Genomic DNA, 25884 nt, shown 5'->3' on the forward strand with positions numbered 1-25884 from the left:
TGCATTATGACACCCTGGCTAGATTTGGGGTTTGCCCATTTGGCTGTTTTGTCTTATTTAAGATGTTCTGCGGGAGTAGGTCAGTATTGATAAAATCCCACTAGAATGCAGGAATGCTCCCATGAGCTCACTTATTTTCTTAATAAAGAAAGAGTCTAGAAGTTTCTTTTCAAGTTCATTTTCCAGGCATCCTATTTGTGAATATGCAGTTGGGTAGGCTGCCCCGGAGCCAGAGTGCCTGCTAAAACTGGACAAAGAATGTAACCTTGGGGAACCTCAGGAGCTGACACTGTCCTTTCCTTAATTTACAGAAACGCTAGCCGTACAGAAGCGGTGATGGCTTTCAAAAGCAGGGAGAGCAGCGTGCCAGAGGACCTGCTCCGGTAACTGCGCTGCTAATGACGGTTGTGGAATGAAGGTTGGGGTTTTACTTGTGTGCAGCAAGTGACTTCTGTTCTCTTAAGGAGAGCCTTCATTAAGATGAGCACCGCTCCACAAGCCTTCCTGTCGCTGCGGTCCCACTTCGCCAGCTCCCATGCACTGATGTGCATCAGCCACTGGATCCTGGGCATTGGGGACAGACACCTCTCCAACTTCATGATCAACAAAGAGACAGGCGGCATGGTGGGGATAGATTTTGGATATGCATTTGGTTCAGCTACACAGGTATTTGTCCTCTATTTAATTTGCTACAACTTTTTGTGTACACTATATGCAATTAGAAATATACTTTGTACACTGAATTCTGTGCACATTTGCCATCGTTCTGACAGAAAATAATCTTTACGAGTAATTTCTAATCAATAGAATAGAATCTTTGTTTCCAGGTATTCTTGGGTAACCAAGGAACTACAGAATTTCATAGCGAGAGGACAAGGAGTAAAAATGGCTCTGTTCCATTGAGTTACACATTATTTTCATTAAGTAACTAATAGGGTTTCAAAAGAAAGTATTTTTTCTAATCCTTGTGTTGCACACTTTCTTAATTCTTGGAGGGTTTTGCTCCTTATTTGTTTGTTTTCCCACTCACTCTCTTCTTGTTTAGTTTCTGCCGGTGCCGGAGCTGATGCCTTTCCGTCTGACTCGCCAGTTTGTTAATCTGATGATGCCGGTGAAAGAGGAGGGACTCATTTACAGTGTGATGGTTCATGCCCTAAGAGCTTATCGTGCCGACCCAGACCTCCTCATCAGCACCATGGATGTGTTTGTGAAAGAGCCTTCCCTAGACTGGAAGGTGGGCTCTTTCCTCCTTCCTTTTTTCTTTTTTTTTCTCATTTAAAAATCCTTAAACTGAAATAAGGATAAAACTGATCAAAAAGGTAGTATTCCCTGATGCTCAGCCTCAGTAGTACTTTTATCTCTACTGTGCTTAAAACATTGAAAGTGGCAGAATTCTTTAATGATGACAAGGGATGAATAGTAGCACAGCTGTTCTTAGCGTGCTGTTATTTATGTCCACAATAATCCTAAAAATGTGGTTATGTTTTGATCATAATACATCATTTATGATGGCAGAATAAATATTTTGAACCTTTTGCACTGTGCTTTAAATTAGATTTACACTTACTGAATGCCTCAAACTAGTAATTATAGCAGAAAGAAAATAAAACTAGTTGTGCTTAAGTATCTGTAAATTAAATTTGAAGTCTTGGGCAGAGATAGATACCATTTTACTAGTTTGTCCTCCATTGCATCTGCACTTAGGAGTTCTTAACTTGACTTGCTATGACCGTGTGGAGGCCTAGAGGTCTTTCTAAGTGTATGATTTATGTTAAATAGGACAAAAATGTTTTCTCCATAGAACTTTGAACAGAAGCAGCTGAGAAAAGGAGGCACATGGATTCAGGAAATAAACACATCAGAAGTAAACTGGTACCCTCTGCAGAAAGTCAAATACGTCCAAAGAAAACTTATGGGCTGCAATCCAGGAAGAATCACTTGGTAAGATGCTTTCCTTTTGCTTTAAATTCCTCCACAAATAACTTTTGCTGTCTCCTGTGTCAGATTTTGCTCCCCTCAGGCAGATTAGCAGCTAGGAAAGAGAGGAGGCAGGCAGGGCAGAACTTCAACAAGCCTCCTTGGAGGATCATTTGGTGCACATACAAGCTCTCTGAATCATCCTGCCAGCCAAAATACCAGATATCTCCCTGTGAGCCTTCCTGCTCCAGCTCGGGCCGCCTCAGCATTTTCACTGTTCCTGGCAACTCAGCCATCCCCACCCGCCAGCCGGCTCAAACTGCTGTTTCTGAGCAGCTTTTAGGCGAAGGGTGATATCTGAGGAGATGCTCCTCTGCTGAAGAGTTATTGAAATGGAGCCTGAAACAGCTGCATGGGAGACATGGAGGAAAGCTGCTTTCCAAAAACATCAAATTCAGTTCTGAGGGCCTTCTCAGATTATTTCTGCTGGTCTAGTCAAGTCTGGCTCCAGCCAGAATGTCTTCAAAGTTCAGCTGAAGTACAATTAATCCCTTGCATCCTCTCTTTTTTTTTTTTTTTTAAAAAAAGACATTTTGGCATAATCCAAAAAAAAAAAAAAAAGTCAAGGAGAAAGCAAGAAAAGAAGCCTGGTTTAAACTTATATGATGCAGGACTCGAGAAGAGTCCTTTGTACATGAAGTTGAATGGAAGGGGCAGCGTAATCCTTGCAGATGCAAATGTGCAGGGCAGGTACAGATAGAAAATAGCTTGGACATGAACTGTGTCCCCTTTTTTCAGCTAGAGATTTTGCGAACCCTAAAATATTCATGGTAAATATCCACTACTGATGGACCCCTGAACTCACCAGTGAACACCAGGCCTTATAAAACTATCGAACAGCTTGTAGGCATCTAGAACATCGTGCATGCAGCCTTATTTTTCAAGTAGCCTTTCACTTCAGGGATCCATATCGCTCTCTTTCTCATATGGGTAATTGATTTTCGTGTTGCCTGTTTCAGCGATGAGCTGCGGCTGGGCTTTGAGAAGTCTCCTTCCTTCCAGGACTACGTGGCGGTGGCGCGCGGCAGCCCCGCGCACAACGTCAGGGCCCGGGAGGCGGACGACGGCCTTTCGGAGGAGACCCAAGTGAAGTGTCTCCTTGACCAGGCCACCGACCCCAACGTTCTGGGCAGGACCTGGGAGGGATGGGACGCCTGGATGTGAAGGGCTAGTGCCTAAAGCACGGCCTGTCGAGTGCAGCTCGCTCTAAGCTACAGCCCTGGGCAGAGCAGAATGGTAGGGCCAAAATGAGAGAAAAAAGAAAAAATAATAATTTTTGCTTTTTATCAACATAGGCTAATTAATAGCTGAAGTAAGTGTTTTATATCAAAGCTGTATTCCAACAGCGATTTGTTAGTATGGCCCTGGAACAAACCAGCTCCTATGTCTTTGCATTAAGGTCCTGAGAGGTATGTGCCAGCTCTGCTCCAAAGAGCGAGCCGCAGAGGCTGCAGCTTCGCGGGTGCTCGGGAAGGGGCTGGTGAAGGCGTTCCAGGGAGGGCGACGCGCGGCGCCGAGCGGCAGCGCTGAGCCCTTCCTGCCCCGCGGCCGCAGGGAAGGCGGCCCCGGCGCTCTGCTCTGCGCTTATGGCAACGTTCAGACTGGGAACTGCACCTCTGGCAGCCACATTTCCAGTAACCCTTGTGGCAAATAGGGATGGCAGGGATATCCAGGTGGAAGAACAGTCCTCTAAAAGGTTGCGGCTGCTTATTGTCCAGCATTTGTTCTAGAAGATACTTCCTGTGGATTCTGTAAATAGATAGAATAAAAGTGAGTCTTCGTGCCTACAGGCTTTCCCTGCTGCCTCTGTGCTTGTGGGGGAGCGTGTCGGTGTTCAGGGCTGCAGAACTGCCCGTAAACGTCTGTGATGAACTGAGGGTGGATGAACTGAGCGTGCAGGGTGAGGGCCCGTGATCGTGGAGGGGCCGTTCACTGGTGTGGTTTTGTTTCAAATATTTTCCAGCACCAATTACGATATTTATCATCATCATCATCTCTCCTACTAAATATGCTCAGCTGGCACTCTGTATATAGGTTGGATTTGCATTGTTAATGTTAGTCTGATGTTATGAATCAAGCAATGAGTTTTATCGAATTTTATTAATTCAAAATATTGCACAGCTATACTTTTGTAGAGAAGACTTTGTCATTCCAGATAAGTCTTTTTAAAAATAAAAGAATTGTTCCGCTGTTAACTCATTTCAAAAGTCAATTATCACTTCAATCCCAGAAAACCTATGCCCTGTCCCCTATGCCAATTTTAATATATTGAAAGTGGGATTTTTTTTTCCATAAAAATATGCAGAATGTATTTTTATATATACTTGCCTCTGTAATATGCCTGAGTGCATTTTGTTCCTTTCCTCTCTGATACCAATAAAGTCTGTGACATTATGACTAAAGCCTGGTTCTGTGGAGGCAGCCCCGCTTCTGCCTTGTCCCACTGCACCTGCAAGAACATTAGAGCACAATAAAAAGGCCCGTGAAACGGTGACATTTGGAATCAAGCAGCTGGTCATACGAGGTGTTAAATTGCACTTTTGGCACATACCTCAGATATTTACTGCGTACTTTGACCTGTACTATGGGGGACAAAGTTTAGGTTTATAGTTTAACAAGGCTCTTCATGGGGGACTTTTGATACTAGGAGCAACAGTAGAACTCTGCTTCCCAAGCCAAGGCTGCTGCGCAGGCCTCGCTCCAAAACACAACCAAGGTTCCGTAGCTCTTCCAAAAGCGCTGGGATGAGGAATGTGGAGCGGGAGCGGAGCGGGAGCGCGGCCGCCTCTTCCACGTGGGGGAGGCGGTGACGGAGGTGGAGCTGCTGTCGCCCTTCTCTCAGCGAGTGCTGAGGCTCCTGGGCCCGGCGTGAAAGCCTTGGCAATGCGAGAAAGCAACCCTAACTGCACCGAAAAGACCATGTCTACAACACTTAAAATACTCCTTGGGAAGCCCTGTGCAAGGTTGAGAGGTATAGCTAAAAGCTTTGGTTTTAGCAGTAAGTACTATAATTTGAAGCCATGTCAATGATACTAGTGACACCTCTGTCAGCCTCCTAAGCTGCCCGAAACCATGAACCTACACGAAATGTGTGATCCTGCCCTAATGGGGCAGTCGGAGAGTGAGTTGTTTCTGTGTGTGTGATGCTGAAAATCATCTCCAACATACGCAACTCCCAGCTGCTATCCACTGTCCTGGCTTACAGTGCTCCAAGTAAAATACACGAGTGAAATGGAAAGACAAAAGCCAGCTCCGGAAACAGCAAGAGAAGTACTGATGCAGTAATTTTGAAAAAAAAAACTCAGTTATTAGCTGGGCTCTCTGCTTTATCAGGTGGTTTTGTTTTGTTTCCAGAAAAGGGCAAGATGATGGGTGACTCAAAGAAAGTAAGAGATTGTTTCAGGTCTCATGATGCAAAACAAAACTCATCAACTATCCACAAGTACAGCAAAAGATTTCTTTCTCAGATTAAAAACCCAAATGTGGCTTTTATCTGGAAATTTATTACTAGCATCTAAAAAGCTACATTGACCATTAACATGAAAAACCTACCGATTCTGCTGGGTTGTTCACGTTGGTACATGGAGAAAATAATGGACAAGTTGAGCAGCTCCAAGTGCAGTTAAATATATCTGCTATGAACTGACACTGGGCATGATCCAAACGCTCATGGCGAGTCACAGCACAGCGTTTGAAAGAGCTAAAAAGAAAAATCCCTTCCTCTATAGGCAGTTTCTTCAGCTGCTAAGAGTGGTGTAGGATCCAAGCAGGCAGGATCTAAGTGAGCATGAATAAAAAGCAAAATCTTGTTAGAGCTCTGAGATGAGGAAAGGAACATGGATGCTGCAAGAGATGGGAGGAGGTAGAGGGGACGCATTCAGCGGTCGTCGTACTGGTTTAGGAGAGCAGGCTACTAAATCAGAAAAGATGCTGACCGATCCTTACGAATGTTTTTGGTTTTGTTCTTCCTACACCCCAATTTATATCTCCTCACTCAGATATCCCAATCCAGAGCCAGTCCTAAGCGGCTGCAAGCCCCATTTTACCACAGGGTTCTCCGCACCTTCTCCCCTTCTAGGTGAAAGCTGCCCCCGCGTAGGCAGCCTTTGCGGTGTCCGCGGTGCCTCGAGGTGCCTCGTGCCTTTGCGGTGTCCACGGTGCCTCGAGGCGCCCCGCGTGAGGCAGCGGCGTCGCCGCGCTGCCGCGCCCGGCGCAGCGGGAGCCCTCCCTGCGCTGCCCCTCGCCGTGTCACGGCCCCGGCCAGCTGGAGCAGGGCACCGAGGGATCTCCAGCACGGGCTCAGCTTCCGCACCTTCCCAGGCCTTCATGGGATCCCTTCTCTGTTACTGTGATTCCAAGGGTTCAGCGCTGGGAGCTCCAGAGCAGTTTAATGCTCTGTCCTTTCTCTCTAGAAAATCTATGCTGATAAACCCCTTTGCAGCCCAGTGATTAGCCACTCACCCGGGAAACACATGAGCCAAGTTTAAACTCTTGTCTTCGCTCGATTTAGCACAGGAACCTAACACAAAGTTCACAGAAAACATTCTGAAATTCGTTCAGTTCCATCTGTTTCTTGCTGCTGTTTAAAACTCACCAAAAGAAGCACCAAGCCAGTGGTTCAGACACTCAACTGGATGGGAAGGGAGCACCGTTCTCATCTTTGCTTCACCTTCCAGGACATTACTGCAGCAAGACAAACAGACTCAGTCGCCAAGGTTTCGGGCAGGATATATTTCTACCATAGTCAGGCACTTTGATGAGCAGTAAGTGCAGCTCACATGTGTGTTCCTGGTGGCCTCGCTGGAGACTTGCAGCACTTGAGGGGGCGCAGGAGCCCTGTGAAGAAACACTCTCCCAAGCCCCATCTGAACTGGGCTGAGCAACATGGGCATGAGGCTCCAGGTGCCACATGTCACCATGGAGCTTTGGGGGACGTGAGGCTGCACTTCTGAGACCAAGTGGCCTCAGAATGCGTCTCCTGGGTCTTGAGGATGAGGCAGGCAATGCAGCAGCCATCTTTGGCCCATGCTGGAGCCTCGTTATGATACAGGTGGCAACTGTTGAGGCGTACAGGGTTTTTGTTGTTGGTCAGTTTTTCCATGCTCAGCTGTTCACAGTTCAGCAAGAGATTTTGGCGTTCTGTGGCACCCAAAGTGGCGGTTAGGTGACTAAGCAGAGCCTTGCTGTGAATCTGGTCTCTCTTTTTTTGTGTGTTAATATGTGACTGATACAGAAGGAGACTGTTTGGGCTGGCAGAGCTCCACTCCAACATCACCTTATGACCATGTTCCCCTCTGGTGATAAGAGCCTCGGTGAGCCGAGAACATAGCATAGTTCTAAGTACAAACAATTAATGGAGATACTTTGCAAGATAAATTATAATTTTATTGATAGGACAGCTGCGAAGTATTTCCTTCCAGCAGGTCAATGAACCCTGCACAGAGAGGGGGGCACAGGTCTGAGAGTTGTGTTTCCACATCCTGGTCTACGCTCCATGCACCCTCCTCCGTACAACACTGGCAAGGAAACAAGTCCAGAAGTGCTGAGCAAAGCTGCGCTTACCTGCTAGAAAGCTGGGCGCTGCGGAGTCACGCAACACGAGCGTGCCGGGGGGCAGAAAACAACAGCATACAGAATAGGACTGGGCATATTGTTTTTCATAGCTAGGGATACAAATGAACACAATTAAATAAATAAATAAATAGAATGCTTTCTGTATGGCATCAAATTTGGATTTTTAACATTCCTGCAGAAGTCAGGTTCCTACAGAGCAAACCAGATTGGGTTTATTTAAACACAAAGTTTCTGAGCTGCAGCACTACAGTTAAAATGAAACCCCCTACATGCAAGCCCTGCCCGCCAGACAGGTACAACTCTTTTGATGCCACCAGCGTTCGCACCAGGAGCTTACTGCCAAAAAAGAAAGAGTATATACCAGGCCCGTGCCAACTATTTAAGTTTAAATGCCCACTCCTTTGACAAATAGCTGCATTACTGCACTGACCCGAGTTGGGCAGCGGGCTCCGCCGCAAAACTGCAGCACATGGAGCTGCCCACTGGTACTGGCCAGAAATGCACCTTGCACCAGCCCCCAGCTCTGCCAGGGCTGCGGGTTTGGGGAAAATGAGCAATCACAAAGTAGCGTTTTTCACTTCTTTCCAGTGGAATATCTGGTTCTGAAGCCGGGCTTGTCAAGGTGTTCTAGGCAACGGGAGACGTTCCTGTTTCGCACCCTTTACTCTCCTTTTGCTGCTCACGAGCACCCGCGCACAAGCGCCGCGCGCCCTAACGCGGAGAGCCCCGTGTCCCCCGCGCGGGGCCGGGCCCCTCGCTGCCTCCGTCCCGCCGCGGCTGCCGCACCCCGGCCCCGCCGGCTGCCTCAGGCCGGGGCGCTGCGCGGCCGGGACACGCGGAAGGCGGCGGCGGCGGCGGCCGCGCTGCTCCGCTCCGCTCCGCCGGGAGGGGGCACCGCGCGCGCCCCGGCCCCGGCAGCCGCGGAGCGCCCCGGCCCGGCCGGTCCCGCCGCCGTCCAACGGCCGCTCCAGGGCCGCCGGCCGGGGGCTGCGGCGGCGGCGCGGGCACCTGCGCGGCGGCAGGTGGCGGCCGCGGCGGGGCAGGGCCCCGCGAGCGGGAGGAGGGACGGGAGCGGAGCCTGGCACGGGCACCGCGGGGACGGGGACGGGCGCGGAGCCTCCCCCGGCCCCTCGTGCCGCCGGGGCCGCCGGAGGGGCCGCGGGCAGCGCAGCCCCCGCCGCGCCGCTCCGCGGGCAGCGCCCCGGGCTCCGCCGCCGCCCGCCCCCGGGCCGCGGTGCCAGCAACAGCCGCTCCCGTCACTGGGCCGGGAGGCGGGGCCGGCGCCGTATAAGAAGGGGCCGAGCGGGCGCCTCGCTCCCAGGTCCAGAGACGCGCTGCCCCCGGCTGCCTCCCGCCGCGCCGCTCGCCCCGCGCCCGAGGGGACGCAGCAGCAGCAGCAGCAGCAGCAGCAGCACCTCGGCGGCGGCTCCGCCACCTGCGCCTGGAGCGGCGCTTGGTGCCCGCGCGCGGGAGCCCCTCGGCGGCGCCCCCATGAGCGCCGCGGCGCTCTACAGCCTGGACTCGCCGGCATGTTATAGGAGCTGGTGCCCGGAGCCCGCCAACTTCTACGAGGCCAAGGTGGGCAGCGGCGCGCTGAGCCCCGCCTGCAAGGCCGGCGGCCGCGCCGCCTGCGGCATGAGCGCCGAGGAGGCGGCGGGCGGCCTGGGCGGCGGCGCCTCCAACCTGGCCGAGCTGAGCGCCGCCGCGCCCGCCATGTACGAGGACGAGAGCGCCATCGACTTCAGCTCCTACATCGACTCCATGTCGGCCGTGCCCAACCTGGAGCTGTGCAACGACGAGCTCTTCGCCGACCTCTTCAACAGCAACCACAAACCCGAGCGGGGCGGGGACTACGGCGAGTACCTGCCGGGCGGCGGCGGCCGCGACCCCGCCAAGGACCTCGGCGCTGCCATGAGCTCCCTGCTGGGCGCCGAGCCCCGCACCGCCTCCTCCTCCTCCTCTTCCTCCACCGCCTCCTCCTCCTCCTCGCGCGGCGCCCTGAAGCAGGAGCCGGACTGGAGCGACAGCGACCTCTCCTCGTCGCTGCTGCCCTCGCAGATCGCCACCTGCGCGCAGACCATCATGAACCTGAGCGGGCAGCCCACGCCGCCCACCTCGCCCGAGCCGCCGGGCAGCAGCTCCCCGTCCAGCTGCAGCACCCGCTCGCCGGGCCCCGCGCCCGGGGCCGCTGCCGGGGCCGCGCCGGGCGGCAAGGAGCGCGGCGCCAAGAAGTGCGTGGACAGGTTTAGCCCCGAGTACCGGCAGCGGCGGGAGCGCAACAACATCGCGGTGCGCAAGAGCCGCGACAAGGCGAAGCGGCGCAACCAGGAGATGCAGCAGAAGCTGCTGGAGCTCTCGGCCGAGAACGAGAAGCTGCACAAGAAGATCGAGCAGCTCACGCGGGACTTAACGAGCCTGCGGCACTTCTTCAAGCAGCTGCCCAGCGCCTCCTTCCTGCAGCCCGCCGCGGGCACCGACTGCCGGTAACCGCCCGCGGGCGGCACGCCGCACACGGACCGCCTCGCACGGTGGATAAATACCTCAGAGGGCCGCGCCGAACCGGGCCGGGCCGCGCCGAACCGGGCCGGGCCGGGCCGCGGGCGGGGAGGGCGAAGCCGCCGCCGCGCAGCCCGCCGGGCGCAGCGCCCGCCCCGGCCGCGGGGCCGGTGCCCGGGGCTTTCGCCGCGAAACCTGCGCAAAAAAAAAAGAGAGAAAAAAAAGCTAAATATCTGTTGTTGTTTTTTCCCCTTAAATTATTTTTGTAATGGTAGTTTTTTGTCTCTTTTCTACATTTTCATTTTACTCAATATTGATGCAGCTATGGTACATCTGTTAAAAATGATTCAAAAACCCATGTATTTTAGACAGTAGGATGAGAAAGACTGAGCATGCTCGACCTTTTATATCAATTTTTACAGCATTTCTAAGAATAAAGGAAAAAAAAACTATTTTAAATCCACCCCACTCTCCGTTTGCTCTGTTGGCCGCGCCGGGCGAAGGCAGCGCGTGGAGACCCTGCGAGGCCCCGGGGGCAGGGGCACCTGAACGGGGAAGGAGCGAGGGGCTGGCCGGGCTGCAGCGCGTTACCTCGCCGAGGCCGGGAGCTCTGCGGCTTCTCCCGGAGCGGCACCGCTGTCCCAGTGCAGCCCGCGGTGACCCTCCTGCGCCGCCACGTCCCCAGCTCGTGCAGCCACGCACACGGCTGTGGGGAGCGCCTCGGTGCGGGTGCTGCTCCAGAGCAGCGCTGAGGTGCTCGCGCACGGCTGCGCTCGGTCACGTCGGGCCCACACAACAGCACCGCACGAGCAGGCCGCGTTCACCGCGTGTTCAGGCGAGGTGTGTGAAAGCAGGTCTGGGAGGCAGTGAACACGCGAGGATCAGGTGACGTGTTTGAACATCCCCGGCATTTTCGTACTTGCAAAGATGCCAGCACGTGTGGGACAGCAGCAGAAAAGCGGGGCTGATACCACAAGCATCCCCAGGACCCAGCACTTCTCTACAGAGAGAAATGTTAGTGATTCCAAGCCTGAAGTGAGCAGTTTGGTATCCCAGAGGTAGGAACAGGCTGACTTGGCCTCCTTGCTTAGAGCAGAACGGGTCCTGAAGCGTTCAGAGGGGAACTGGAGATGGAAGGTGTAGTTAGTCCCTAGCAAGCGTGAGGCTGTCAGCTCCAGTGTCGGACCAGCTCCTGCAGCAACAGCTTTGTGGTTGTGTTTCTGCTGGATAATCACGTCCCGAGCACTGCGCAAAACAAGCACCTTTCCCCGTGGGCCTGCTACTCTGTTAATATTAATATTGTGCTCTATACCACTAAGGAAAAAAAACAAAAACACCCTTTGACTAAACTCTCGCATTAACTCTTGCACTGATTCTGACGCAAAAAACATATTGGATGATTTTGATAATATTTATCTGATTCTAAGGTTATAACCTTGATCTGTAATCCATGTTTCCATACTGTCAGGGTGAGTTACACGGCCTGCAAACCAGTTTATTCTTTACACATAATTGAGACTGTACAATAAAACACCCGCTCTGTGGGAAGCGATAGATAACACGGTACTTCCATGTTTAGGTCCCAATTAGCTAGAAAACATTAACTTTATCTGCCTTTGACATTTTAAAACATAAGCCTTGTTCAAATCGGTGTTTTATAATATTTATTGCAAGATGACAACAAATACTACAGGTCAGATTTAGCACATTACAGTGTTTTGCAGCAGGTAGTACTTCTGGAAACCTGACAAAACTGTCACCCTAATAGGTTGATATTCACTGTCTATAGCAAAATATTTATTTCAGAAATAGTAGTAAAACATTTCCCATTGACATATAATAAATATGGCATTACAAAAGAAATCTCTGAATTTTTTACAACCATTCAAAATTCCGGAAAGAGATCCTCTACATTTATAAACATTAAACATACCAAAAAACTGTATTACTAACTTCTGAATTTATAAGAAAAAAAAAACAGTTCAGAAAATTGAACTGATTTGTTTTTATAGGCTTTTCACTGTTGGCAATAATGTGCTTTGTAAATCACAGTTTTAATAAACTATCTCAATACTTATCACGCTGGCACTGCACATTATCTATGGCAATAGTTAACAAATAACCACAATACAAAGTCCAGAGATACTGCAGGAGCTGGCGGTGTCGGGTTCAGCTTCTTGCTGCTTCCAGAAGGACGATTTCCTCCAAGCCAACGCGGTCGGGGTGGCTGCTGGCCGAGTGGACGTAGCAGCTCGGAAACCCCACCTCCCTTCCCAGCACGCTCCTCACCTCATAACTCTGCAGTGATAAAAGCATGGTGATTAAAACAAACAGTCCTGGACATTCTGTTCTGGGCCACGCACAGCTCCACAGATACAGGGTGTAAGGTCCGCTTCCAAGAGGCTTTATTATTATTATTATTATTTAATCCTCAAAAAGAAAAAAACGCCATTCGAACTACTGAAAAAAATCATATTTGACTAGTGAGTAAATTAGGTTTTCAAGTAGATCTCACTCCTGTTTAAAGTGGTGCTTCCTCACCAGGCTCTTAAAAATGAATTGTAAAATTCATTATAAAATTCAATTTGCTTCCTTTGCAAAGTTTCCTTACACAGGTTTTCCACGTGGTCGGCATGTATATCCATACACACACAATCCATGCTGAGTGTCATTTAACAAATACCCATTACATCAGTCAACAGAGCTACAAAAGAAAGGTCAAAGGAATGTAACCCCCCCCAGTCCTTTTGAATTGGGTGCCCTTCTCCGCTCCGACAGGTCCACCCGCCGACCCAGCCGGCTCCTCCTGCTTGAGGAGCTGCCCCTGTGCGCGGAGCAGGGCCACGGCGCTGGACGGGCTCCCGGGATGAGGAGGGGAAGGAGCCCACGGCTCACCCTGCTCATAAGGGCAGCTCACAGAGCGTCGCCCGCGCTGCCTCCATGGGGTCCTGCCAGGACCACCCTGGCACCTTCCCACCGCCCTGCGTGTGCTGGGCACGGCCGCGCTCCGGCCTGGTAACCCTGAGCCATATCACGGGCCCCATTCAAGGTACAAACAACTAAATAACCCCCCCGCTTTTGTTTTTTCCTTCTTCTGGACTATTTTTACCCAAGCCCAGTTCTCCAGCGCAATTCACAGTGCAGCTACACAAGCAGCTCTGTGGCTACAAGCAAAGGGTCGCCACAATGTAGGAACCGGTGACCACGGGCATGGCTAACACCAACCTCCCTGCCAAAGACATGTCTACCTACACCCTTGAAAACTCAGCAGCATCAGCACAAAATACCTTCCCAAGTGGTATTTCTTGTGATTAATCTTTGTTGAGAGGTGCTTTATTTTTAAAATGCAGCAGTTGGGAGATGAAAATATTTAAGAAAAATAAAGTTATCCTGTATTTCAGAGAGGGAAAAAAAGAGTCTGTTTTCTATGTGTTAGTCTACTACATATTGACGTTACAAAAACTGCAACATGAGAAAGCGATTGTTTAATTTTTAATAAGTGGAAGAATGATATTTTGTCAGCCTTTAACAAAAAATGGATTGTAAAACATACATAACCAGGTTAACAGCTACTAAAAGAGCATACATATTTTGTGTATTTCTCATATCTCCTTGCTTAAGTGAAATATGTACCCTCTAGCATACAAAGAATAATTCACAGTTACAGCGAAACCTTCCACTTCAAATATTATCAGCGCATCACTTCTTACTTAAAACCGTGCAGCTGGTAGCAGCAAACTACCGAAAGCCTGTGTAATATGGGGAAACCAGAATGGCCCACCGTGTGCCACCTAACGAAGGTATTTTCCTGGGATGAGTGTGACCAGCTGAGCTGGCCTTTGCCTCCTTGATGTGCATCACGGCAGGAGAGCAGGAGATCTCCAGCTCCCACCCGGCTAAATCCCCCTCTGGAGGCGCCGCTCCTTCCCCCGTGCAGCCAATGGCAGCCACGCACCTACCTGAAATGCCTCCCTGCCCGCGATAAATGTGGGTCACTGTGCCAAATGTCAGGGCTCTTCTGATAGCTCAGATTAAAGGAATAGCTAACTACTTGGCGATTACGTAAGCTGTACTTTAGCCCACGAATTCCTGTGGCTTATGTGTGTCTTGCTTACACAGATCCCAATTAAAAAACATTCTCCTGCACGCATTTTGCAGATTTCTCTACTACTAATGCCTATAAGTAATTTATGTCCTAACAGAAAATAGTTTATAGGTTTTAGGGAAGCAGTCTGGAAAGCTGAGCTTCTGGGACCACATCTTCATGGTCTTTTGGATCAGACAGAAAATGGTTGGCCAGTAAAACGGAGCACAGCCCCTGCCTTGGCCTGGAATGGCCTGCAGGCCCCGGGGCGGGCGGCAGCGATGGCGGGGCAGGCCCGGCCGCCTGTGCCGGGGCCATAGCAACACCCGCCTCTGAACTCCCGTCACACCCAAGCAACCCTGGTTGGGCACAAGAGAAAACACCTTTTTTCCCCTAGTGGAATCTCCTACCGCTCCTAGAGGAGCACTGTAACAGCCAGATCCTCCTGTTTTGAGGCTTTCAAGACTCCGCGAGGCAAAACCTGGGCTGACCTGCTCCGACAGCGGCACCAGCCGAGCCGCGCGGCCTCCAGGAGTCCCCTCACGGCTGTGGTTCTAGTGTCCTCCCACTCGATCACAACATTTCTAGTATTCTGTTTCTGGGTAGTTTAAACCTCTTTTGTCAAGTTTAATTACACTTACCCCATCCTCAGTGGGGGAGGACGTCAGCAGGGAAGAGATGGTCTGTTGTAACAGCTGCAATGTGAAAATTAACAAGAACTTATGGATGCAGAAAATTCCCTTCGCAGGTTAAAACAGTCGTGTTAAACAAGCATTAATCAAGTTAACACACAATGGTTTTGTTTCTCTCACCAAGAAACAGAAGAGATGACACCAAAAAATGCTCAGAATGGGAGTATGAAAATTCACATTCCTTTAAAGATGTGGACAGTGAGGGTCCCCAAGGCCCCATCCCAGCAAAGTCCTTCAGCAGGACTTGATGCATTCAACATTTTGGAAGCCCCAGGGTGAAAGCAGTGATTGTACTATTCGAATGAGGACTGCAGAATTGGATTCTTAGTACAACAAAGTCCAAATCTCACATCAGATTAAATTAGGAGTTTTACTTTTAAATTTCTTCTCACAGAGCTATTTATAAAAGTGCTGTATAGAATGTTTATGTGTCTATGCACACCTAGCCTCATTATGCTCAATACACTCAAACTCATTTTGTAGCATACCTTTACTTTTACTGTACTTTGAGAGCGAGATGGACAACTCAAGAAGACTTCCAGCTGCATTTTTGTAACCGGTGAAATTACAACTTCAGAGCACTGGTTGCAATATAGCAATTTGCTGAAACATGCAAACGATGAAGGGGAAAACACGGAAAAAATTATCCATTTAAAAAAAAATCATCACACAACCAACATCTGATCTACTCTGTAAAATGCCTTGCTGATAGACATGGTAGAAAAGTCCACGAAGGAGATTCAACTGATAACAGCAAATAGAGTTCTGTTGGTAAAGATAAGTAACTTCCTTGGAGGACATAAATTCTTCTAGCAAAAAGAATCTTCCTTTCATAAGCTTTGCCAGACATGGAGGAGGCTGCTGGTCACAGCCACCTTGTCTAAGCAGATATCAACCTCACACCCTTCTAACAAACAGTTATGGAAAAAAGATATTATAGTTTTGGCCTAAATAACATGTATTTAGGCCCTTAGTCAGCAAGCACTCAATGTTTTCAGCATGCACTTAGGCCATACGCATAAAATTAAGCACAGCAGTAAGTGTTTGCTGGAACTGAGGGCTTGAATGAATGATGTTGATGATCAGCTATTCTCCAGATAAAACAGAAAAACCTATGAACTAAATTACTATGTATACATGCATACCCTCTTATTTTTTGCATGCCAGCAGTTAGTATTTATACAGTTAGTATTTATTAGTATAGCCTTACTGAGGTTTTCGGCTTTTTCCCCACCAAGAGGTAGATTGTACAAAGCAAACACAGTAAAGCTTTTCTTATTTAGAGAAATTTTATCTATTCCACAGTGATTAAACCCCCCCTACTTTTTCTAAACTTTTTAAAGCTTTTCCAGTAGGAAGAAGCCCTTTTTGTGCTTTCTGCACTCTGCTTGCCCTCTTACTACCAAGTTTTTCTCCTTTCAGGTATCTATCTCAGACTCTGCAAGAGCAAGCGGGCTAAGCAGCTAAGGGGACGCTTCCCACCAACATGCCTGAGTGATGGGGACTTGGCACTGCAGCTGGTAACAGGTGATAGAAGATCAGCACCCACATCTGTGACACTCATATTGCCAGAAGTAGCCTGCATTATTCTTAGAAAGGTTATATACTCAATAGGCCTGAATGCATCTCTTTTTCACATTTCTGTAACTTATAGCAAGGATCACAGATGAGTTTAAAAAGGAGGTGAATTAGTGGTACACGTGGTAACGATGCAGGACAGAAAACCACAGAAACTAGTGTTCAAGGACCTTAAAATCAGACCTATGAGTTATGTGGCACGTGCATTAAATTAATGTTGTACTGCAGGGGGCTGAAATCTTTAGTATTCAGGATTGGCTTGCAAAACTTTGATTGCTACAAATTCAACCCACTTAATATCTGCTTGTATCTTTTTTAATAAATTAATCTAACCTTGCTGCTATTATCTGTTCATCAGCAATAAAAATACTCTGTCTCAGTGCTAGGAAGGAACAAAGTGCAGCCTGTGCCTGCAGGAACGATTGCATCACCTGTTGCTGTTATGGCTACATCTGCAGAACACCTGGAATACTAAGGAGCACACTGACTCTTACCTGTCCTGGGAATAAAGTTCCAATTTTCCACTGCCACATCTGTCACAGGTAGGCCAGGAGTAAGCAGTGCTCTCATTAACCCCAACAATAGTGCCTAAAAAAAGAGAAAGAAATTCTTACAAAATACTAAATGTAAGCTATCAAATTCCTGCCTTCACCACAGGCTTGATCTTATCTTAAGAATAAGACTATTTCTTTCATGATGTCAGAGCAACAATCAACTTTTCCGACAATGTCTCCTTCTTTCTCCTTCCACCTTCCAAAAAGCAGTGTCAGTGTGGCAGAATGCACCAACAGCCTAACGACAGAAGGAGAGAGATACGAAAATCACTCTTCCCAACAGGTTCAGAAGTCTTGGTTTAGGATTTTTTTTGTTGTTGTCATCTGGAGGTGATTTTTTTCTTGCTGGACCTTTGATGTTTCCTTGGCAAGAAGTACTTGCAAAAGTCACCAGGTCAGATGGCTTGATATCAATATTTAGGAAACACAGGGCAATTAGGAGACACAACCTTTTCAGAAACAGTGATGCCAGCGAAATCCCATTAACAATGGAGTTATTCTTCATTTACATTGATTTAACAGAGATTAGATCTGGCCCACAGATGTAAGTGTGTGCCTAAGAAGAGAACGCCAAAGCTACTTTGGACTAATATAAAGGGCCTTGCTAGCTTTGGCAAGAAAAATATATTCAGAGTTTTATGAGAAGCCAGTAAGAAGTGTTTAAGATTTTATGGTAATGATATGCTGAAGTAATTACTAGCATTATTTATGGAAAGAGCACAAGTGTTTTGAACTGTACAAAGTGGATCACCTGTAAGAGCAGAACTGCGATAGAATAAACCCTCATTCCAGTACAACAGAAGTATAGGGAGCAAGAATCTCCAACAGATGCAGCAAGATAAAGCCTTGGAGTCTAGGGAGCATTTACACTGACTGCAAAGCAGGGTGGCAATCCTTCCCTTTCCTTACTTTCCACTCTCCTAAGACAAGGACTGGCACAAAGGTGGGAGAGACATATCAGCAACAAAACTTGAATTTGCTTTAGGAATTCAAAGGACATCAAGTCTGAACATCCTGCTTTCTCAGATACATTCAGATTCTCTATTACAACAGACAACCTTTCTCAGACATTTATGACCCAATTTTCATGCACAGAACAGGGCAGGGGGTACCCTGACAGAATCAATCTGGGTAGTTTGGAGGGAACCTTTGGAATGCTGGAACGTTACAACAATCACTTTAAATAGTTTCAGCTTTTATGATACACTAGGAGTTTCCATCAGCTGCTATGATGTAGGACACTTCCTGCCACAACACAGGCATGTTTCCTCCGTTCATGAAAAACTGCCTCCACTACCAAATTAGCTTGCTGAATAGGTGTCTTTTTTGTCACAAGAATTTCACCTTTTCATTTCAACACAGCATTCTTAGATCTGTTTCTTCCCTCAGAGCCTTTTCAGTTGTCTCCTCCTCAGTTTTATACTACATTGCTGCTGCAGGAGACAAGGGCACAAGCAACACAAATGCACAGGAAGAAAATGAACCAGGATCATCCTGGTTAGACAGTGTGCAGGACAAAGGCTTATTCTGATGCCAGTGCACAGTCCCCTTGTGGAAGCAACAGATCAGATGATAACCCAGGGAGAGCCATTTGCAGCCTCTTCGCAGGCAAAGAGATTGCTCAAGTTTAAGCTGCCCAACTGCTGCATGCCTGGTCAAGGTTTGTGATTCTGCCTGAGAGAAGTCCAGAGACTTGTCACATATTCTGCCAAGATCCTTATTTTAAATGGAAACATCGAGCCATAAGTTGATTCTCACATCTACTCGGCGTTTTCCTGTGTTGTGATCAACATCTCCAAGACTGTACAGCATGAACTGACAAAGTTTAAATCATCCTAACCACTGCTATACAGGAAAAAGAGGTCAGAAATCAGCTTGCAATGAACGGCGCTGAGAAATTGAATCTCTGTTGATCCTGAGCTCAGAGCAGAGAATGACAGACCCATCTTTAAAAGAATAAACTTGGCAGCAGTAAGTGACCACTGGCTTTCACTCCTCTGCTGAAGAGCAACACGCTGCCCGTTGCAGAGCTGATACGACGGAGCCTCTCTGAGACACTGATGAACTCCGTGGATCTCTCTGGATCACAGCACAGTCCTTCTGGGGGGAGGGAGAATCTGACCAAGTACTACTGGAAGACTTCACTGGCTGAACACTAGTGAAAATATTTAAATACAAGGTGCAGCAGGGAATATTCCAAATAAATATTAACAACAACAAAAAAAATCTTCCCAGGGAGTGAGGTTGGGCCTTGAACTGCTTGCCCAGAGAGGCTGTGCGATCACCATCCTTGGAGACACTGGTTCATGTGAGTACTCCGAGGCCCCAAGCATCCTGACGCAACTCTGCAGTTGGCCCAGCTTTGAGCAGGAGTTTGGGCTAGATGAACTCCAGAAGTTCCCCACAAACACAGTTATTCTATGATTCTATTTATACACCTGCTAAACTCTTTCCTAAATTTCCCTTCCAAACAACGACTCGTCTGGCCAAGCCTGGCAGGCAGGACGGTCTGCACCCCCTCCCACCAAACTTGGCATCCCCAGCGGCGCTGATGCCGTGATTAATTGCTGCATCTTTGGACAGGGAATTGAATGACCACCTACATTTTTTTCACTGACTAAGAAGATGTTTTTCCAGTGGAGCCTCCTTAAGAAGGTATCCTGCCAAATCCCGGAGTGTGGGAGAAGGAGCAGCGGCGACAGAAGGACGGGCAGGAGTGACGCTGCAGGAGGAGGCAGCGTCTCCGCGGCACCTCCACGTGCAAGAGGAGGCTACGCACCGCGCACGTCGGTGACCAGAAGTGCAGGAAGTGAAAGGAGGGCAGCAGTGAACACTGGAACCCAGTACAGACTGCCTCACGCTGCGAGAAGACCTGAGTTTCTCTAGAAGAGGTAGAGATGGAGAGGGAATTCCGCAGCCGTATCTTTTCCTGCATGAATTCCTCTATTGGGTACATTTGTTCTCACCAGCAAAGTAGGGTTAATGCTGTTAACTCTGCTTCTTCATTAGCAAGACACAAATGCTAACCAAAGAGATTTAAGAACAGTGACTAGCTATCATAAATGCAATTAAACTAGTTTAGTTACAATAGCACATGCACACAAAAGGAAGTGAAATAGGTAGAAGTAGCATAGGTATAAGAAAAGGCATTTTCTATTCTACATGAATCCAGAAGTGTGGGAACATACTGATAAAAGCTACCTAGACAAATTTCAGCTTAAACTAGACAAAGACAAGATTGTAGGATTAAGGGTGTCATTCTTCCATATATAAGGACAGGGAAAGCCTGACACCTTTGAGGTATGCAAAGGAAATGCTTGTTTATACAAAGAATCACAAAGGCTTTCTGTGCTTTGCAGGGAAAGAAAAAAAAGGAAGGAGAGAAATATTTTGCTTTATCCTAGTGTATAGACTGTCACACAGTGACAAAAGAAGAAAGGCATTTCTTTTGCTTGGTATATAAAAAGTAAGAGCGGGGAAGTGATAACTGTTAGCACAACTACTGAAAAAGTTGAGAAAAAGAAATGCCAAAAAGTATTTCATAACCGGTGATAAAAATATTTTCATGCAACTCACAATATTGACGGGAGATGTGCATAATGACCAAGACCTAGAGTGAAGTGCCTGTAGTTGTGTTTGTTTTTCATTATGCAATTTTAGAGTTTAAGATTTGTCAGTACAATGTGCTCATAGATTAATCATGGAGACATTGCTAACCAGTGGCTCTAGCAAAATAGTAGTTTCTTTTTTTTTCATTAATGGTTCTGAGTGGGTTTTTTAGTTGTTTGTTTTTTGTTCTGTTTTGCTGTAGTATATTGCTTTAGAGCTGGCAGGCTTCATTACTACACTTTGGTACCATTATTTACCATTATTTTATGGATCCTTTCAAACGTTTCAGTGAGCACTTGAAGGTGTACAGGTGAATCAGTATCAGGAATTTTCTACAAGGGTTACTGTAGTCTTAAGAGTTAAATTAAGAAAGAAAATTGCATCTAAACCCACATTTTTTTTTTCCTTAACAGCCCCCCACAACTGTGAAGTTGAAAAGGCTGCCTGGACAAAATGTTAGAACATAACGCGGTAAGAAGCACCTCTGTGTGACTACGAAGTTAGAAAATACCTTGTAAGAAACGTTTCTTCGTGCTTAGTGACAGGACAGAGGTATTAGACAGAGCAGTGATACAAAGTGGTAAGCAGGTATTGGCCAAGTGAAGCAAGATGTTTATGGTGGAACATGAAATTGCCTTATTTCAGCAAAGTTTCAGGGAAAGCAGAAGCTGATCCCTACCATTTGGAACCTGGCTAACACATCCATCTGCCGAAAAAACGTTGGTATACCTTGGTGTTTCCAATATCAACAAGGCTGGTGTGAACAGAAGGCTCCTGAGAGAAGACAGTGTAGGAAGGAATATAATAAAACATATTGTATATCAAACATTTATTCTGCGGTATTGCGAGTGGGAGCAGTAGCCAAGCAGAGCTTGGCCATTAGAAGACAAACAGAGCCTGCAAAGAGGTACAAAAGCTTAAATATCCTAATGACCTAAAGCAGTACCATGCTTTTATGTCCCTGTATACCGTTTGTGCAAGAAATCAATCTGAGAACCTGAAAGATTAAAGTGAACACAAAGAATTAAGCTCATTCATTTCAGACAAGGCCATACAAACCTCTTACAGTACAGATGGAGTTGGCCTGTGTGGCAGAATCCAGCTCATCGAGTCTGACAGGGCCAGTCAGCTCACTGAGGTCAGCACCGGGAGCCGAGTACAAAAGAGGCTTTTGTAATAGCAGAACAGTGCGTTCAACACAAATAATCCTACCTGCCAACAGAGACATTTCAGTTCAGTACAGTAACAAGGAAAAAGGTGACCACGTTAATTGTCATGGCCAATAAAGACGACCATCTCAGCCAGCTGCTAAACAGATGGGTAGTCTCGGTCAGGTTTTCTCCATGACAAAATATTTTGATTTCAGTGATATATGCATCCCGCTCTTGTTACACTTCTTGGCTCCTGGGGAAAAAGATGTCAAGGAAAATCATAGAGAATGGGACTTCAGTCAGAGTGGACTGTAACAGATTCCCTGGAATAGGCAGCTATTGCTGCTTCTTCATCTTCCTCTCCAGGTGTTCAATATAAAGAGAAGGTGTGTGAAATATTTTATTTTCCAAAGCAGATTTTTTTTTTTCCCCCAATTTGCACGAAACAGGTATAAGCCCTGCTAGGAAAGGGAAATGGACAGGTTAGCAGATGCAGTAACAGGACACTGAGCCTGTTACAGCCTGGAACATTTACACAGCCTGGTGCTTCCAAATCACTGATTGAAGGCCACTGGCTTCAAATGTGAACTACACATGGATGCAACAAATGAAACTGTAGGTGAGCCAAACGAAAGAGCAACTACAGGACGAATGGAGAATCAAACTATCTTCTTAATGATCTGCACAGTGGTAATGGCTCACTGCTAAGATGGTGTAGGATAGTTCCTAATATAGCTATCAGGCCTCTAGATTCACCATCTTGCTCCTTTTAGGGGCAGTAAGTTCAATAAAACAAATTTTGCAAGAACACCAAAACAATGAAATCAAGTTTCCTAATATCTTTGAGTCTTCTATCAGCTATCAATTTTGATTGACGTTAGTCATTAAATTCAACAGTCACCAGGGAAGACAGACAGACACATCAATGGGCATACAATAAGATCACTTAATTTACCATTTACTGTGGAGATCAAGGGAAAAACATAAAAAAGAAAACCAAAACTATCGGGTAACCCATAGTTACGCCCAACTTCCTATTTCTCTTCCAAAACTTGCCATGTTTCATGTTCACCTGAGAATGAAAGTCCCTGAGGGCCTCAGGGACAGGGATGAGGATGCTATTCCCGTGCAATTCCAGCTGGAATCAAGCTTACCCTTTGCCCACAGGGCGTCCCTGAAGAAGACGACGCGCGAGGTGACAGCGAGGGCTTCCACCACCTCTGTGCTCAGAACACACGGTGCCGCGACCGACACGGCCACGACTCTGGGAGCTGCAGGCACCACATTTTGCAATGTGCAGTCAGTCACAAACAGCCAAATCTCCCTTTGATTCACAGGAACATTGTGTTTTGTCTACGGTTTCCAAAAAAAAAAAAAGAAAAAAAATGGAATACATGGAAAATGAAAGACTACAAAAACATCTTCAAGCTACTAGTAAAACTGACATACTCTACTATTTTTAGGGTTTGTGCATAAAAATGTATCAAAGCTTTAGTGGATTTTTTTTCTCAGATAAAGACTAACATCTACCTTAAATTAACTTTCTGAGCTTGGCCCACTGGGATCTTGGCTTTACCTTCAACAACTATCACGTCACAATATAACTGACTGACTTTGAGTGTACTTGGGATCTGAAAATATACTTTATAAAAAGTTAATTATATGCTTTTATGAACAAAGACTTAAATGATTTTTTTGCCTTAAAAGAAGAAAGACTATTACTACTTTTATTTCTATGTAAGCATTTTTTCCCATGTTTTGTTATCTGATTCTCATGAGCACCACTCCTTGGCTAAGAGCTACTATAAGTTACAAAGCTGGAAAAATCCTTTCTGTTGAACAAACAAATCTCTAAATTTTTGAATGAAACACAAAAATAGGAAAGTAGATGACTTGTAAGAAATACAGGAATCCACCATGACAACGAAAGTATCCTGCCTGCTTAAACTGATATAAAAATATTCTGCTGTGGTTAAAATAAGGTATATCCAAACAAATGATGTCACAACCAACATACCTACATGTTATGTCAGGCTTCATGGCTGACAACAATTATCAGTAGTGTTTTTTTTTCTTAATATTACGATGAGAAGAAGACAGAATACACAAACATTTTATACATATCAATGCTTTCTCCAAAGCCTCTAACAAATTCAATGGGTTACAATTTGACAATTTGACCACACTTTTTTTTTTTTTACTCTAATAAAACTTTTATAACCTGCGTGTCTGTGTGAATTCTCCCATGTTTGAGGAAAAGCTAAGTTTAATAACAAAACATATTTCACATTTATCAGCCCAAGCAACTTGCAATTCTTAAGATTCTAATATTTTAAAATACTTAACTGAAATTAAGTTACTTAGTAATTTAAACAATTTGCATTATTAATTAGCCTCTCAAATAAAAATTCATGCATAAAATATTTAAATTATGTTTAAATAGTACAGCAACTGCTAAGATCCATATTCAATATATTTTAGTTCCAAATTTGCATTTCTCGATCTTAACGTAATGCAACGAGAACCACAACTTTTTGTCTGCAATTAAATTCAAGCCTTGAAAACATTAAACATCCTAAACTAGCTTTTCATTCACGCTAACAGCTCTAAGAAGCAATATTATGGTAATAGGAAATAATTACTAGTAAAATTTGTAACTAACTTAGCTATTACGGTTGTCCCTTAATACAATATGTGCTGCCTGTTGCATTTACATGGTTTCGCTGTATAGCAGCTACGTGCATTTAGAGTGCCTCCTCTACAGAGATAGCATTAAAACAACTTCAAAGGCAGGATTTCTAAAGCTGTCCCGGGAGAACTGCTAAAACACATTAAAGGCCAGCCTGCAGAAGAATCATGCAAAAATAAATAATAACAACAGCAAAAATCACAAGTTAGTATAAAATCATCATCTTGCTATGTGTGACAATTTGTTCTGAACAGAGAGGACACAACAGACAAATAGCAGCAGGATTGAGTTATAAGGAAGGACAGCTCCTCAACCACAGATGGAATATATTTCCTCATATTCCTTCGGCACCGCAGCGCAGATTCCGAGTAATACGAAAGGCATATTCCCATTCCTCCTTTACACAAATGGAGCATCTCAGAATACTGCAGCTACACTGAATAAATACTATTTTTAAAACACATTTGAAATAATCGGTATAGCAGATTATTTAATAACAAGTCTGCAAAATAAGTTTCTTCTTCACATATTCCAGTTTGACGGTTTTGCATGGGAAGGATGAATGTTTCTGGCAATAAACGAGCTGCTGTTTGTGACATTCTTCTGGAACTGATACACTAACAGCAGGTACGTGCCTTTCCATTCATAGAGCAGTTATGTAAAAGCCAAATACTTCTTATTGCTTTTTGCAATATTACTTTCAAAAATGTATGCGCTCCGTATTGTTTGCTTATGATAATTTAGTGCTTACAGTTCTGCTAGTGAATAGCCATTAAATAAAGCAGCTAAGAAACCTTCCAGCAGCAAGAACAACTTGACTTGGTTCTTCTATTAGACAAGCTCTTATTCTTCAAAAACATATCTATTCTGGCATACTGCATCTTTTCCCTAATTTAGTGATAAAATACATGTACAGAACAATACTGACAGTGCAACAATACTGACGGTGCACATCTCAGATGCTGTTGGTTTTGGTTTCATGCCTGAAACCAAAAATGTCTGGCTAAGCTACCACTACCTAATCTCTATAATCTTTTTTTCTTTTTTCTTTTTTTTTAATAAAACAGTTTTCTTGGAAATAAGACAAGCCCACACATAGACATGCCCATCTTTCTGTTAGCACCCTAAGGATCACATCACGCTGGCTGTAATTTCAAATGCATGCAAATGCCCCACTGTCACTTACCATGGAGAACACACCGCCAAGTGAGAAAAGATACTCCCCATCACAGGAGTTAAAAGTTCTCCCTGCCTAAAAATCAAATTGTAAAGTATTTGCTCTTGAGGCGAGAGGACGAGACCTCAGTTAAATCTGGGTCTCACAGTGGTGGGGAGTATCTCCAGCTATTTTGCTGCCCGTTATGGAATTTCTTTGTCCTTGGTTCATATGCTTTGATTCACACTTTGCTTCTTGTGCTGATGGACAATTATAAATTATCCTCCACCAGGACTCAGTGCTGGCTGTACTAGGATCCAGTTG

General features: G+C 46.3%; 3 protein-coding genes across 3 annotated transcripts in view; 2 read left to right on the forward strand and 1 right to left on the reverse strand.

Annotated features, from left to right (window-relative positions):
* The window catches only part of PRKDC (protein kinase, DNA-activated, catalytic subunit), a 76719-nt gene extending 73578 nt beyond the window's left edge, over positions 1-3141 (forward strand). The window contains exons 82-86 of the mRNA XM_088536365.1: positions 312-383; positions 465-666; positions 1046-1234; positions 1802-1941; positions 2937-3141. Of these exons, the coding sequence (XP_088392491.1) occupies positions 312-383; positions 465-666; positions 1046-1234; positions 1802-1941; positions 2937-3141 (808 nt within the window). The remainder of the gene's footprint in view (positions 1-311; positions 384-464; positions 667-1045; positions 1235-1801; positions 1942-2936) is intronic.
* A 5880-nt stretch (positions 3142-9021) lies between these two features.
* Positions 9022-10510, forward strand: CEBPD (CCAAT enhancer binding protein delta). Its single transcript, XM_088536317.1, has one exon. The coding sequence runs from the start codon at positions 9043-9045 to the stop codon at positions 10036-10038; it is 996 nt and encodes a 331-aa protein (XP_088392443.1). The 5' UTR covers positions 9022-9042; the 3' UTR covers positions 10039-10510.
* Positions 10511-11994: 1484 nt separating this feature from the next.
* SPIDR (scaffold protein involved in DNA repair) overlaps positions 11995-25884 on the reverse strand; it is a 115012-nt gene continuing 101122 nt past the window's right edge. The window contains exons 8-13 of the mRNA XM_088536366.1: positions 22870-23068; positions 21624-21776; positions 16896-16989; positions 15312-15426; positions 14773-14826; positions 11995-12345 (exon numbers count right to left, since the gene is read on the reverse strand). Of these exons, the coding sequence (XP_088392492.1) occupies positions 12217-12345; positions 14773-14826; positions 15312-15426; positions 16896-16989; positions 21624-21776; positions 22870-23068 (744 nt within the window). The 3' untranslated portion in view covers positions 11995-12216. The remainder of the gene's footprint in view (positions 12346-14772; positions 14827-15311; positions 15427-16895; positions 16990-21623; positions 21777-22869; positions 23069-25884) is intronic.

The sequence above is a fragment of the Tinamus guttatus genome, unplaced genomic scaffold (assembly GCF_059628265.1).
Source record: "Tinamus guttatus ecotype Peru unplaced genomic scaffold, ASM5962826v1 Tinamus_guttatus_pri_ptg000659l, whole genome shotgun sequence".
Classification (NCBI taxonomy): Eukaryota; Metazoa; Chordata; class Aves; order Tinamiformes; family Tinamidae; genus Tinamus; species Tinamus guttatus.